Here is a 16,260-nt window from a genome sequence, read left to right on the forward strand (position 1 = left end):
CCTGTCCCAGTGGATTCCTTAATTTCTGGGATTACTTCCCCATAATGCAGACATTAAGAGGGCTAAATTAGCTCTGCTCTTAGAGATTGGTCCCTGTAATGTACAAGGTTTGCAGCAAAGGTTCTTCTTTCCCCCCCACCCTCAACTCTCAAGTAGTTCCAAGATCAGGCATCAGTCAAAACATATTTTCTTCCTTTTCTGACCAACTGGCAGCAAAAATAGCTCTATGGGGTCTGATTTAAGGGCATGCAAAATGGTCATTTCTCCTGACCTCTAATAATCCTAAAATATCTTCCCCATAAGCTTGATTAAAATTTCTCCTATTGTCAGTCTTTTGTTTTAAATGAGGGATATGCAGATTTCAAATCATTTTAAAGAAAAAATCACAAAAAAATGAATGTAGTATAAAGGATTTTGTGTTTGTTACCTTAAGAAGCAGTGACTTTTTCTGTCACTAGAGATTTTCAAGGACACCACTTGTGGTAGGACTATTCAGCTCCTTATTAGATTAGATGTTTTATGAGTCCTCTTTAAATTTTGACATTTTGTGATATTTGGATCTGTTAAAAGTGTAACTATATTCTCTTCAGGGGATAACTGATTAAGCCATTATTGACCATTAACATAGTACTTCAAATTAGTCTAATGATACCAACTAAAATAGTAGTCAGCATTGAAGTTTGTGTGGTATTTTGTATATATATTTGTTGTATCATTTGATCCTCATAATAATCCTGGGAGATAAAGGTTATTGTTATCCTTATGACACAGATAAAACAGAATCTATTGATGAAGCTCTCATCACCCAGGAAGAGGCATGTATATCTAAGAGAATAAGATACCAAGAAGGTAGTGTTCAGTTGTGCAAACCAGCAGAAAAAGACCTGAAACTGGCTTTTGCTAGGGTTGAAAACAACGTCAGGGTGGGATAAATTATAGGGCTCTGGGCCTGGAGTCCTGATACTACTCATTGACTAAGTTACTTTAGCCAATTTCTTTTAACTCTGAGCCTCAGTTTTTTTCATCTGCACAATAATATTTTATAATACTTGTACTTCCCACAAGTACATGGGATTATTGTGAGGAAAGCTTTTCATAAACTTTCAATTGTTATTTTTTTAAAAAAATAGTTATTCACATTTAACATGTATGGGACTGCCTGCCATCTAGGGGAGGGGGTGGAGGGAAGGAGGGGAAAATTTGGAATAGAAGTGAGTGCAAGGGATAATGTTGTAAAAAATTACCCATGCATATGTACTGTCAAAAAATGTTATAATTATAAAATTACTTAAAAAAATAAAGTATAAAAAAAGGAAATGAAGAAGTAAAGATAAAAATGAAATACACCATGCCTTCAGGGTGCTTATATTAATTTTAGGTGGAGAACATGTATGTATTTAAGTGCATTAAAAATTAGACAGATAAATGGATAAATAGAGCTCCCATATATAATGCTGACAACTAATAAATAGTCCATGTGTTATTACATCTAAAAAAAATAATTATTATTATTGGTGCTCTGTGCCTGGGCAGTCAGGTACAGAATTTAGTATTAAGCACTTGAATTGTGAGGTAGATTGAAGGAATAAGAAAGATGGAGAAGTAAGGAGGGTTATGGGGTGAATCTAAAAAGAGAAAAAAATTGCCTTTACAATTTTGACTAGATCTAGTCCTATTCAACTATATTTGGTCCATTGAATTGTATTTATTTATTGGAGTTGAGGACAAATAATAACTAGCACAAGTTTACACAGTAGATAATTGTTTTACTAGAACCCTCAAGAATTGGTTCTTCCAGGAAATAGAAAAGATGAAAAAAACTTTGAGCAAACTTATGGATGACAGATTCATAAATAGATGTGCCATATTGTTCTCTCTTAAGATTGAACTTCTTTTAGCAACAGAAGGGGTTTCACCACACTCCCACATAGGTTCATGACTCATAAAGTTTAAGAATCCTTGACTTAGATAGAAACATGAATTATTGTGGGCAACCCTGTGTTGTTATGTGACCTGGAAAACCTCAGCTCTCATGTCTTCTGTTCAATAGAGATAACACCTCTAGTATTTGTAGGGGTGTCACATGATAAAAGGATTGACTTGAATTTAGCCTCTGAGGTCAGAACTAAAAGCAGTGGCTAAGACTTGCAAAATAACATTAGGTCACCCCCCCATCCAAACTCCTAAAATTATATTTGTGTTCAGGTGAAATATACTGCTTTGAGACATAGTGAGTTCCCTAACATGTCTTTACAGGCTGGATGATCACAAGTTGGGTATATTATGGGAAAGAGAAATGATTTGAGTGGGGATTGGACTGAATGGCATATGAGGTCCTTTTCAACTCAGGAGTTGATTCTATGATACCAAGATTCAGACCATTACTAACTTTGGATTCCCTATCTTAAGATCTTGGGATGATAGCGTCATAAATATGTAACCAAAAGTGATCTCGAAGAAGAGACAGTTGTTTAATTTTATAAAGAAACAGGCACAGAGTGACTTTTTAAATATTTGAAGCTAGGTCCTACAAAGACAACATTCTTTATACTGTACCATGTGGGGACTCCATTTAAATGCTATTCTTTCTTCTGAACCCACTGCCAACCTATCCTCACAAATATGATGTCCTTGAGCAAAATTCGGCATAAGAAGACCTTGATCTGTTGGGAATTTTCTTTTCAATTAATTTTTTCAAATGACAGAGTTGGGGAGGACATCAAATAGAGCAGGGTAGCATATGGAATAGCTTAAGATTTATGCAAACACCATGGAGGGCAACTGCAGGAGAGAACATTCCATCCCTCTCATTGCACCACTTTAATTCCAGGTCATTGTACAGATCAGATGGAGGAAGTGCCTGAGAGAGCATAAAGCTGCTGCACATGTAACCAATTGCCTTCTTTTCTCTATGTCTCTCTCTGTGTCTCTGTCTCTGTGTCTCTGTCTGTCTCCTACACTCTCCCTCCCATCGTCTCCCTCCCCCCCCCCCCCTCTCTCTCTCTCTCTCTCTCTCTCTCTCTCTTTCTCTCTCTCCCCTCTCTTTTTAATTTTTTTTGGCTTGTAGAAAAGTTCACATTTTGATTGTTCCCCTAGATTATGTAGATCCAGCCATATTTTATGCAGTCATCCGGATCTTTCTCTCTGGGTAAGTACAGCTCAATTGCTTTCCTTGTGTGAGGGCATGTGAATACTTTCCTAATTGGGAAGGAGAAAAGTACAGTGTACCTGTTTGGATCCAGGTCAAAGCTGAAAGATCAGGGAATTCTCTAGAGTGAAAAATGACATTTAATTTTCTTTGGCCTGTGGTCCTAGGTTTGTGTGATTACTGAGATGTCTTAGGGATGACTGACAGATTTCTGTGGAATTCTGAAATATGTCTGAGTCCTATAAAAGTCAGGGGCAAGAACTTACACTCTACCCTCTATATATTCCCCTTCCCTTTAACCCAATATCTTATCTCCTCAATAGGACAGATAAGAGAGTATGTAAAAGTTTATGAAAGGGATTTAAGGTGCCCAAATGAGACCTCACTCCAGCATTTCTCTTTATTCACTCTGAAATTCTAACAATTATAAATTTTCTCCCCTTAAAATATAATCCTAAATAATCCACAACATAGTATGCCTTAATTTAAGCACATAATTCATCTAACAATCAGCTTTAAAATTTATCTGAAAGCTCTTATATTGAGGGACTAGTTTTTTTATGGTAAATGGTAGAAAGTAGAGAGAGATTATTTTGGCACTAAAAGGAGAAGACAGACCTGGATTCTATGGAAACTGCATAGTCAGTGAGTAACAGTCCTAGGAGATAAGGCATTGGGAGAGAAGGAAAAAGGTCATGGAAGACAAGTACAGTACTATTAGCAGGAGAAGACTTAAAAATAAATTTATTTCCTTCAAAAGTTGGTCCCATTGCCTTTTTTGGAAGCTCCATTATTCAGTCCATGTGCCTTGTGTGGAAAGAGGCTCAAGATGAAGCCTGACTCCAGACTCCAATTAGTAAACAGTTTCCAGCTTTTTCAATTTTTCAATCTACTTTCCACATGGCTGCTAAATTATTATTCTTAATGTCTCCACCATGTCATTCTCCTATTCAAGAAGCTTCAAGAGATTCCTGTCCCTTCTGGCTTGAAATAAAACAATTTCATATTTAATGCCCTTCAAAGTCTATCTTCAATCGAGCTTTCTCAATGTATTACCAAGAATAAAGAACATGCTGGAGCCAGTTTATATTGACTAGAATTGATTGTTACATTTTCAATATAAGCATTTACGTTTAAGAACTTGGCAAACAGGTTTTTATTTATTACTTCATTGATCATTTCAGCTCATGGAAATGGCAGGGAAAATGTTAATAATTGAAAATAAATAATCTTGTGCTGTACATTTTTTTTTTCATTTTCAGGAAGCCAATTGTTAAACATTTACTAGCATACTACTATATAGAATGTACATACACTCTAAGTTGCAGCTAATACGGCCCACTTGTTTCCCCTTATATAGCATTCCCTGCCTTTGTACAATCTGTCTTTTCTGCCTGTAATGTTCTCCCTTCTTGCCACCACCTCTTGCAATTTCTAGTGCTAATCAAGGCTCACTTCAAGAGCCACCTTCTACAAGAATACTTTCCTGATCTCCTGAGCCTGCTTTCCCTTATTGAATTTACTTCATATTTATGATATTTAAAATTTGATTATCTGTGTACATGTCCTTTTGCCTCAGGAGAATGCAAGCTCCTCAAAGGCAGACACTCTTTTCCTAGAGTCCCCTCTTATCGGTGTATTATACCTAACTGGCTTGTTGAATTGAGTTGAAATGAATTGCTTCATGAAGGTGTGGGATAATACAAGGAAGGAAGACCAAAAGGGCTTCCTGGTGCCCTTATGCCTAGTCCAGAATCAAATGAGGAATTAGCATTCCTGAATCAAGCCCTGGTTTTGCCACTAATGGCCTTAACAACCTTGGCCAAGGTAGATTTCCTTTCTATGTTTAATTTTCTGTCTTCCTCTTTGTAACACAACATGAAAGCTACTTCTTTTGTCATAGAAAGAAAAATCCCTGCTTATTCTATGATTCATTTGCAAAAATCTGTCATGAAATATCAGATTAGTAAAATAATAATACTATACTGATTATTGACCTTCAACCTCAAAGAAGACCACATAATTCTACAATTAGACTTGCATAGCTTTCTGAATGTGTCATAAATATATTATCACCAAGGTGTTTCCATAATCTTTAGTTCAATTTCATTCAACTTAAAAAAAGAAAGTTAGGTCATACTGAATAGAAAGGCAGTCTCAAAATCATTCCTGAGTGCAAGTTTATCCCTGTTCCTGTGTGACTCTGGGCAAATTACTTCTTAGGCAATTTCCTAAAGACTATAAATTACAGAGGAAGTATCTGACCAGGTCCTCCTTACACTTATGAAATCACAAACTCCCTAAAAAAGGAAAAGAAAGAAAAAAGAAATAAATGAAGCCTTGTATTCAGTTGTGAGAATACCAAGATGAAGGACTATATAATCCTTGGCCCTTGGAGGGGCAAATGTTTCCTGACTGAGCTAAAAAAGTATTTGTTTACTTTAATTCAATAACCATTTTAAAATAATTAATTTAATAATAATAATGCCTACATTATATAAATGAACATTCATTTTCTCACCATTTGTTAACCAATCAGAGTAGAATGCTACCCTTAGCAACCCCTATAATCTTTCAAGGGCATATAAGCTGTGAGCCCACTGCTAAGGGGGATCTTTGGCATTTGAGAGTACCACTGACCTCTTGTATTAATACATACCAACAAACTATGTCTCTCAAAATTTTTAAACATCCCAATAACATCATGATTATAAAAATATATGTATAAAATGAATTAATATAAATATATAAAAGTAGTTAAATATGGTGCAATTAAGGAGGGCAGAACTATAAGTTGAGGATTAGGAAAGACCACACAAAGAGGACTTTAAAGGAGGTTAAAAATCCCTCTTGGAAGCCAGTAAGTGTTATTGGGTTGTTGTTTTTTCTGATGAATATATCAACCTCTCCCATGCTTTTGATATTACCACTTTTCTCCCGTCTTACATTATTGAATTGTTTCAGTTATGTCAAACTTTTCATAACCCCATTTGGGGTTTTCTTGGCAAAGAAACTGGACTGGTTTGTCATTCCCTTTATTTTACAGATGAGAAAACAGGCAAACACGGTTAATGATTTGCCTAGGGTCACATAGCTAGGAAGTGTCTGGGGGTAAATTTGAACTAAGATGAATCTTTCTGACTCCAGGTCCAGTGGTCAGCACACTGTGCCACCATTTAGTATGGTCTAACAAAATCAAAAATAGACTGATGATTGTTCAAATTATTCTCTATATTCTTCATTTCTACCTAATTTATGTTATTTTTAAAGACAAAGTTTGAATTCCCACCTCTTTCTTGAAATCCTTCCTAGTTGTCCTTTCCCCAATTTTGTCATCAAATTTTCTTGAAAAATTTTATCTAAATCTCTTTCTTGTTTAAATCACATTCTACCCCTTTATATACTTATCTATGTCCTTGTCATAATCTTACTATAGAATATAAAAGTTTAAAAAGTAAGACATGCCATTTTTTTATATTTTTATTTCCAGGGTGGATGCAATACATGTCACTCAAGTCCGTAATGTATGTTCTTTGAATTGGATTGAAAACAATAGATGACTACTAATACTGACATTTTGACAATATTAAAAATTAGAAATATCTTCACTTTCAATTACACAATTTCTTCTTACTTTTCTTTTCCCGATCTTATCTACAGCTGGGATTCTTTTAAGTTTTTATTTTTTAAGAGTTGAGAGATTTTGTTATGAGATGAAGCGCCTCTCTCCAGTTCCCATTCAACATTAACCTTCTTAGGGAGGTCATTGACCCTGGTGTAAAAACATGGTATTTTAATCTTGTAATCTCTTCAAACTTATCTACTTCTTAGGATTGCTATAAATAGGCTTCAAGAAAGGCTAAAAATAATTGTTTGATAAGACAACTATTTCCCTCTCAGATTTCCCCAAAACAGCTGCTTAAGCTTTGGAGGAATCCAAACATTTTTTGCTGTTTTTGAGTTTCTCCTTTTCTAGAATCATTTCATAATGGCTGAAGAAAGTGTTTGAAACAATATACCTTCCCTTGGCTGCTCAAATCTCAATTTTTGGTTTCCATTCCAGGAAAAATGAATTCTGGTTTGTCAGTGCATTATCCATAGGCATGTATAGAGTGTGCCAGCTGTGTTGGCACCCTACACTACCACGCCCAGAATATCTTTTTTACATGTTTGAGGGATGATCTTAGTGTGACAATCTCTCTAGGTCTCAGTTTCATTATTTATAAAACAGACGGTTGAATGTGATGACTTCAGAAGATTTCTTCCAATTCTAAAGACATGATTCTATGAATTCAATTAAAATCCCATTTTCTGCAAGAGATCTTTCCCAGCATTTACCTCTCCCCCATTCCCCAAGAGTACTTTTCACTTACACTTTATTGATTATGCCCATACATAGCTAGTTATTTGCACATTGTTTCCCTCATTGAAATATTGAAATGTAAACTTCTTGAGGGCAGGAACCATGTCTTTGACAATATAAATAGCTAACATTTTTATGGTGTCTTAAGGTTTGCAAAACACTTACATTATTTCATTTTATCCTCATCTACATGGAAGATAGATATTATTATTATTATATTCATTTTACAGATCAAGAAACTGAGGTGGGCAAAGCTTAGGTAATTTATATAGTATTTATAAGTATCTGAGACTGAATTTGAATTCAGGCTTTTATTCTATCCATTGCACCAACTACATTTTCTTTGTACCCCCAAGGATTAGCAAAAGTATCTGTAATATAGTAAGTGCTTAATAAAAACTTGTTGATTTATTAACATTGTCATTGTAATAATATTTCTCTAGTTCTTCAAGGTTTACAAAATGCTTTCCATACAATAGCCCTGAGATAATGGGGCAAGACTTATTGAAATATTACAAATTAAAAAACTCAGCACTTGTACATGACCATTTGCTTCTGCTGTACAACTTAACAAGCTTGTTCTCACTTGTTCTAACCTTGCTCATTTCTTTTATTTTTTAAAACAATAGCTTTTTTATTTTTCAAAATGCATGAAAAGATAGTTTTCAACATTTACCCTTGTGAAACCTTGTGTTACATATTTTTCTCCCTTCCTCCCCACTTCCCCCCACTCCATTAGACAGTAATTAGGCTAAACATGTGTAATTCTTCTAAATATATTTCTATATTTATGCTGCACAAGACAAATCAGATGATCATTAAAAAAACCAGGAAGAATGTCTGCATAGTACTAGACAAGTTAACATCCTTTAATGATTGCATACTGACTTGAATAAATGATGTTATGGAGATTTTTTCCCTTTATAAGTTGGCCACTGAATCCCTTTCCAATTCTTAAATTCTGTGACTTTTTTTTAGTTCCATGAATATGCAAATAAAGAGAAAGCTAGTGTTTGACCCCAGGTCCTTTGTGTTCAAATCCACATTCATCATTAGATGATTAGATAAACTCATTGTCAGAAGAATGTGTTTTCCCTTGAAGCTAATGGAAAATGACCATCATGGGATGTCAAGCTAGAAAGTACCTTAGAGTTCAATTAGCTCAATCCTTTCCAAGTTTATAGAGGTAACTGAGTCCTAGGGAAGGCAAGTGATTTGTCTAAAGTTATACAGGATAGTGAAATGCAGAGCCAGGTAACTTCACTTACTCCATAATATGCAAGCAGTTCTGAGAGACAATAGCTAATCTGTGGATTCTGGGGGGATCACTATCCTGCAGTTTTCCACTTCCCAATTCCCTCCCTTTTTTTTCTCTCCCTCTCCTTCCTCTCCTTTCTTCTCTATCCCATCTTAACTTACTTAAGACTCTTTACTTCTCTTCTTCCTTTTTCCTTCCCTTCTTCTCTTTCTCCTCCTTTTTTTCTTCTCCTCCTCTTCCTCCTCTTTCTCCTCTTTTTCTTTTTCCTCCTCTTCCTGAAGTTTGCCTCTTCTCAATTCCCTCACTCTTGTTTATATGGGATATGTTATACTCTTCACTCAGATTCTCTCTGCTTATTGGATGAAATAGCAACTCAGCCTGTCATTAAAACTCTTTATAGCATTAAAGTTCTTATTAACTACCCTTAGAATCTTATATTATAATATCTTTCTTCTTTATGCACTTTCTGTGACTTTTTTTTATTGTTAACTCTCTCCTCCCCTTTTCCTCTTGGCCCCCACCATCGATTTCTCTCCACCCCCTGAATTATTTTATATTACTTTCTAAATACTCCATGCAGGATGTTCCAGAAATCTTAGTGAACTTTTAAGTTCTCAAAGCTTAAAAGGAGATGTTCTGTACATCCTTGACTCAAGCATTTTGGAGTCACCTCATTAATCATTAAATTCCTTTGAGGATAAGGGCTTTCTTAAGCCTGTCTTAATAGTCCTTGAATGTGGCACAATGCCTGCATATTTTGCTTTTTGAGACCTGAGGTTTCATCCATATAAGGAACACCTATTATAACAACTTCCTTGGCTTTGCTGATGAAGATTGAAATTTCATATGTGATTTATACTCTAAAACAGGTGACTGGGGTACCGAGAGTTTACATAATTTGTTCCTGGTCACACAGCTAGTATTTGTCATGAAGGACCAGAATCCATATATTCCTATTATGAAAGCTATTTGTCTCTCTGTTATAACTCACTGCTTCTCACTCTGCATATGCTAGGCACTTGCTACATATTTATTATACAATCCAATTGTACAGAATTCATAGGAAAAAAACTCTGTCTTATTTTACTTTTCAGCTGGAAGGATAATCCAGCAATTCCAGAGGGGCTGATATATGAAGGAGTCTCAGAAGAGCCATTGAAATATTCCGGAGGAAGTGCAGCTCAAAGCACAGTATTTCACGCATTTGATGAGTTATTAGGTGTTTGTCATAGCAAGGAAAGCAGTAAGTTTAATGTTCCTTATTTGATTTAAATTTTTCAAAAAAAAATTTCAGCAGACACTTTTGCCAAAGGCTCCTTACCAGATTGACCAATACTTTAAGGAGCCAGATACCATGCATGTGGGAAGTACAAGTAGTTAGCACAGAGAACAAGTCCAATGCTGAGTACAGTGCCTGGAACCTAGTAGGTGCTTAATAAATATTTTTTTGATCACTGACTGATGAGGTCTTGCAACAGTAAATAATCCAAATGAGAGGATGAGTCAAAATATCATTTTTAGCTTACCCAACTAGGTCCATCTCCAGATAACCTTCTCACATTCTCCCTTTCTGATTTCATTTGGACTTTCCAGTTTCACTGGCATAGTTTTTGGGTATCCATAGTCACCGCCATGCCATGCAGAGGCTTGGAAAGAGGAGAAATGTAGTTTCCAGTTAATAAAACCGTGGGCGAATAAAATGTCACAAAACCCACATTATCCTGAGTCAGCTGGGAAGGGATGGCCCTTCAGAAGATCTTTGCACCAAGCCAATTCTATTCTGATCTTGGCAGGCCTCTGGTGCCTGTAACAAGGAAACCCCAAGGCAACAGCTTGTTTTCAGCTGTTTCTTGTGACTCAGGTTGAAGTTCCTAAGTAGTTGTTTCCTCATTCTAAATTAGGGAGGAACAATATGATAACTGGTGGAGGGAACTGCTTTGATTTATATGGAACCAATGCATCTGAAAGCTTCCACTAAATCTCTGTCCTCTACCAATCTCTGTTATCAGTCATTGGTGTGACACCAAGGCTCCAAAAGCCAGAAATCTTGGATTTCATTAAGAGTATCTTCAGTTAAGTAGATGAAAGCTTTGTTTGCCTTTCCTCTGGTCAGATACTATCTGGAATGTTGTATTCAGAGAGCCACATTTTAGGAAGAATTCTGGCAAACTGGAATGTATCCAGAGAAGGGCCACTGAAGAACTGGAAAATCATTCCACTTCAGGGTTTGTTGAAAGAGGACCTAAGTGTATTTAATGTGGAAGAGGTTTAAGGTGGTGAGGTGGTACAGTGGATAGTGTTGAATTTGGAGTCAGTAAAACCCAACTTTAAATTATGCCTTAGAAACTTATGAGCTAAATGATATGGGAAAGTCACTTAATCTCATTTTGCTAACTTGTAAGATGAAAATAATAATAGCACTTATTTCAGAGGAATAATTAAGGAAATTAGATATCAACATGGATACAGTACCAGACCTAGAGTCAGGAAAATCTGAGTTCAACTATGGTCTTGGGCAATTTCTAGATGTGTAATTCTGGGCAAGTTATTTAGCAATGTGTGCTTCAATTTCCTCATCTGTAAAATGGCCGGGAGAACAAAATGGCAAACCATTCCAAGATCTTTGCCAAGAAAACCCCCAAATAAGATCATGAAGAGTTGGCTATAATTGAATAATAACAATATAGGGTTAATCTGAGGGTCAAATGAGATAACATGAATAAAACACCATATAAATGCTAGCAATTATTATTTGGGGGCTATCATGTGGAAGAAGGATAGACTTTTTGTTTGATCTAAAGTGCAAAAGGTGGAAGTTTCAGAAAAACAGATTTCACCTGGTTGTAAAGAAAACTTTCTAACAGTTCTGCTGTCCAAAAGTAGAATAGGTTGCAATGGGAAATAGTAGCTTTCCCATCAATGGGAAAAGAGACTGGGTGATTACTATTGGGGATATTGTAGAGAGAGTTTCTGTTCTGGGATGGGTTAGACAAGATGACCCTTGAATAACCTTCCAAAACATAGATTCTGCAATTTCTTTACTGGTTTGAGGGAAAATGCTTATTTCCTTACCCCAATCCAGGACACTGTGAAAAGTAAAGGCCATTTTGGACCAAGAGATAGTGATCCAGGCTTAAAGCCAGAACCACAGAGTTCAGCCCCAACCCTGAACTCTGATCCCTCCCAACCATGAGAAGAAAACCTTTAGTTTCTGTGATATTGGGCCTGGCTCTTTGCAGTGTCTTAACCTGATCTGCAATAGTTCTGCTGATATATATGTATCTGATGTGTACAGAAGACATCTGCAGGAAATATCTTGAGAAGCACCACATTGTGTTTGGATTTTAGTTTTTACTTTGGGTAGATAAAATTATATAGTAGGAAGGAAATCTAATCCAGGGCTTCTTAAACTTTTTTCACTCATAATCCTGTGTATATAGATATATAAAATAGACATAAATAAAACACTTATTGATAATAAATCATAATTGTGTGACCTCTACCTTTAGTTATGAGACCCCATATGAGGTTACAACCCATAGTTTAAGAAGTTGGGATCTATTCCAACCCCTTTTTGAAGTATAATATCCCAGTTTAACAAATGGTCATCCAATCCCTATTTTTTAATTTTAATTTTCAGTTCCACATTTTTGTCCTCCTTCCATCTTTTCCTCTATTCACTGTGAATGCAAGAAATCTAAAACTCACCATCCAAGAGTGTATGTTATGTAAACTCATATTTCTACATTGGCCATTGTTTAAAAAAAAAACAACCAAAAATAAAGAAAAGCAGAATTGCTTCAATCTGTACTCTGATCTCATAATTTTCCAATCTAAAGGTGAATAGCATGAGTTCTTTGAAGTAGTGGTGGGTTATTGTATTGATCAGATTTACTAAAATTTTCACAGTTGATTTTCATTATATTTTGTTCTTACCATATACATTGTTCTCTTCATTTTACTCATTTCATTTTGCGTCAATTCATATAGGTTTTCCTGGTTCTTTTTAAAACCATCCCTTTCCTCATTTCTTATAGTACAATACTAGTCTATTATATTCATAATCCATAACTTGTTTAGCTCTTTCCCAATTGATGAGCACCCCCTCAGTTTTCAATTCTTTCCACCACAAAAAGAAGTTCAATGAAGATTTTGGTATATGCATTTCCTTTTTTTTTTTTTTTAATCCCTATGGGTTACAGACCTAGAAGCAATATTGCTTGTTTAAGGACATGCACAGTTTTATAGTTCCTTTAAGTATAGTTCAAAATGTTCTCCAAAATGGTTATACCAGTTTACAATTCTACCCATAATGCTTAACCATTTTATCACATGTCCTCCAGCATCTATCATTTTCCTTTTCTATAATCTTAGTCAATCTGATAGATGTAAGGTGATGTTTCTGTGTTGCTTTAATTTGCATTTCTTTAATTATTAGTGACTTAGAACATTTCTTCATATCTTTAGTGATAGCCTTGATGTTTTCCTCTGAAAACTATCATCTGCTTTTATCATTTGACCATTTTCAATTGGTAAATGATTACTATTTTTCTAATTTTCTTTCAGTTCTCTATACACATGATAAATGAGACCTTTAGTAGAGAAACTTGTTGAAAAAAATCCCTACCCAGGGGCAGCTAGGTGGCGGCAGTGAATAGAGCACCAGCCCTGAAGTCAGGAGGACCTGAGTTCAAATTTTATCTCAGACACTTCTTAGCTGTGTGACTCTGGGCAAGTCACTTAACCCCAATTGCTGTAGTAAAAAAAAAAAAAAAAAAAAAAAAAAAAAAATCCCTACCTAATTAAAAAGTTAAAATTTTATTTGTAGGCAATAGGAAGCAATAGAAAATTTGGAGCAGAGGAGAGACATGATCACATCTGTTCACAAGGATTTCAGCTTGTTACTTTTCATATATAGTAAGAATATCTCTGCGATTCCTCGGATTTTCCAATTTCTATGTTATTAAGTAAATTGTTCAGGATCAGGCCTAAGATGCTATAGTCAATCCATCTCCACTCCAAACGTCAAAGTTTGTCAGCTAATAAACAACAAGATATTTCCAGCAGACTAAGTCAAATGAGTATGAATTAAACAAATAAATTTATGTACATATATATACATACATGTATCTAAATATTATAAACTACTTTCTTCATAATCACTGCATGAAGTATTTGAAGTGTTATCATTCATATTTTATAAATGAAAAGACTAACAGTGAAAAGTTGTGTCTTATCCAACATCATAGGACTAGGAGATGATAGAATTAAGATTATTTGTAACTCCAAGTTCAATTCCAAATTCAATGCTCTTTCTACCATCCTCCAAGAGATGGATTGCAGGGCAATAAAAAAAAATCATGGATATGGAATCAAAATACCTGGAATTTGGAATTCAAAATCTTGGTTCTGCCATTTATGATCTTTGGGACAGTGGAAAAGTCACTATGAGTCTCTGGGCCTCACTTTACTAACTTGTCAAATGGGAAATTTAGATTTGATGACTTTTCAAATCATTTTCAGCTCTAAATCTGTAACCAATCAGCAGGCATTTATTAAGCACTTATATACTCAACACTGTTCTCTAGGCACTGGGCATGCAAAGGCAAACATTCAATATATATTTAATAATATATAAAAAACATTTATAATTATTATATAATAATATTTTATAATATGTTAATATATAAAATATATTAGATCATATATAAAAGATATTTTGTGCATGTGAGGAGAAGAACAGTGGGGAGTGATATTGTTCCTCTGGTCTCTTTCAGCTGCTTTCTTGCACAGGATGAGGGAGTATATGCCTCCTTCCCACAGGGCTTTCATAGAGGAAATCCACTCTGCCCCTTCCCTGAGGGAGTACATCTTGTCTTCTGGAAGCTATCTGCTGCGTGAGACTTATAATCAATGTGTGATGGCCCTGGCAGAGCTGAGGAGCTATCACATAAACATCGTAGCCAAGTATGTCCTCACAGGGGCAACCAAGGCCAAAGATGGAGGCCTGAGCTCCCTCCCAGGACCACCTCAGGCCCTGGAAGAGAGGGGAACAGGTGGAACAGCGGTCTTCAATTTTCTGAAAAGTGTCAGGGACACAACCATGGAAGGAATCATTAAACAATGTGATTGAATTTGCTTCAACTTCTTGTAGTCCAAAGGAAAAAGGAGGAGGAAGAATGTTCCTTTCCCCTTTTCATTTCTTTTCCAACCCTCACACTTGCTTCACGTCCCCTCTCCTCAAGTGGTTTGTCAAGAATTGGTGGGTATAATCAAACAGAACTCTGTGTTCTGGGTTCCATGTAACATCCTGTTCTCCTTTATGAAGAGCCATTCCTTAACAAAGAAAAAAATTTAGCATTGTGCTTTGTCCAAGACATTGCTCTGTCTGGGTAGTGCTTAATTAATAGCAAATGATTTTGGACACATCCTCATTTATAAATATGTAGTGGACCATGTCTGCTTTGTGATGTCTGCAAAGCAAATCTGCCCTCAGTCTAGATAAATGCTATGATAAAATGCTATAAGATTGCCTTGTTGACTATTTCTTTACCAGAAAAATTTAACATTCATTAAACAAACATTCAATGCCATTACTGTCGTCTTTAAAATCCTAAAAGATAAGTTCCAAGCTGGTTCATTTTTGTCTTTATTTTCCCAATGCCTATCATAGGGCTTTTCACAAAGTAGCTACTAAACAAAAGCTTGTAGAATTTTGAATTATTTCAACTTTGTCTATTTCCCAGTAGTCAGCAGAATGCTCTTCACACAACAGGCGTTCTATTGAAGTTCGTGAATAAATGAATGAATGAACGCTGTGTACAATACCTTATGGCTGTCATTGGACAGGATGCAAAAACTCTTAGGACACAATCCCTGATCTCACAGAGCTTGCAATCTAGTGGAGAAACAAAGTAAACAACTTTCATTTACATAGTGTTTAAAAGTTTGGAAAGCCATTTATGTATGCCCCATTTTGGCTTCACAACAACCATGGAAAAGCAGGTATCACATATAATATTGTTTCTATTTTATAAATGAAGAAACTAAGGGTTGAAGAGACCCACATGTTGCTCACAGTTAATGTTAATGTCACAGTTAGTGATATTTGAGCCCAAGTTATTTTTGACTCCCAATTTAGTGATTTATATGCTATGCCATACTGACATGTACAAAAATTGCCATAACAAAAACTGTGTCATATTGGACTTCTATCAAGACAGAAGAGTACAGCTTGGTTATTAATTATTTGTGCTATAACAATTCATTATTTAATTTTATTTTCTTAACAACTCCAGGTTTGAGGAGTTCAAGAAACACTTGTCTTGTAGGAGTTAGAAATAATGGTTCAGTACCTAGTTTGTAAGAATAATTAGGGAAAATAGGCAGCTACAAAATAGTAAGTTTGTGTGAGCTCCTAACTAATTCCTCTTTTGGTGACTTCTTCAATAAAAGTCTTGTGCCAGTTTCTTGGAGGTTTTTGCCTCCTCA

General features: G+C 35.5%; 1 protein-coding gene across 7 annotated transcripts in view; it reads left to right on the forward strand.

The window, feature by feature from the left end:
* Positions 1 to 15,361, forward strand: part of IDO2 (indoleamine 2,3-dioxygenase 2) — a 77,389-nt gene extending 62,028 nt beyond the window's left edge. For 5 of the 7 annotated variants that reach the window (XM_074287317.1, XM_074287318.1, XM_074287320.1 and 2 more), the window contains 3 exons: positions 3,097 to 3,148; positions 9,864 to 10,012; positions 14,547 to 15,361. In XM_074287317.1, coding sequence (XP_074143418.1) covers positions 3,097 to 3,148; positions 9,864 to 10,012; positions 14,547 to 14,902 — 557 coding nt within the window. In that variant the 3' untranslated portion in view covers positions 14,903 to 15,361. The remainder of the gene's footprint in view (positions 1 to 3,096; positions 3,149 to 9,863; positions 10,013 to 14,546) is intronic. The other 2 variants (XM_074287322.1, XM_074287323.1) reach the window with 1 other exon arrangement.
* The last annotated feature ends 899 nt before the right edge of the window (positions 15,362 to 16,260 follow it).

Source organism: Sminthopsis crassicaudata, chromosome 2 (genome assembly GCF_048593235.1).
Source record: "Sminthopsis crassicaudata isolate SCR6 chromosome 2, ASM4859323v1, whole genome shotgun sequence".
In the NCBI taxonomy this organism is placed as follows: domain Eukaryota; kingdom Metazoa; phylum Chordata; class Mammalia; order Dasyuromorphia; family Dasyuridae; genus Sminthopsis; species Sminthopsis crassicaudata.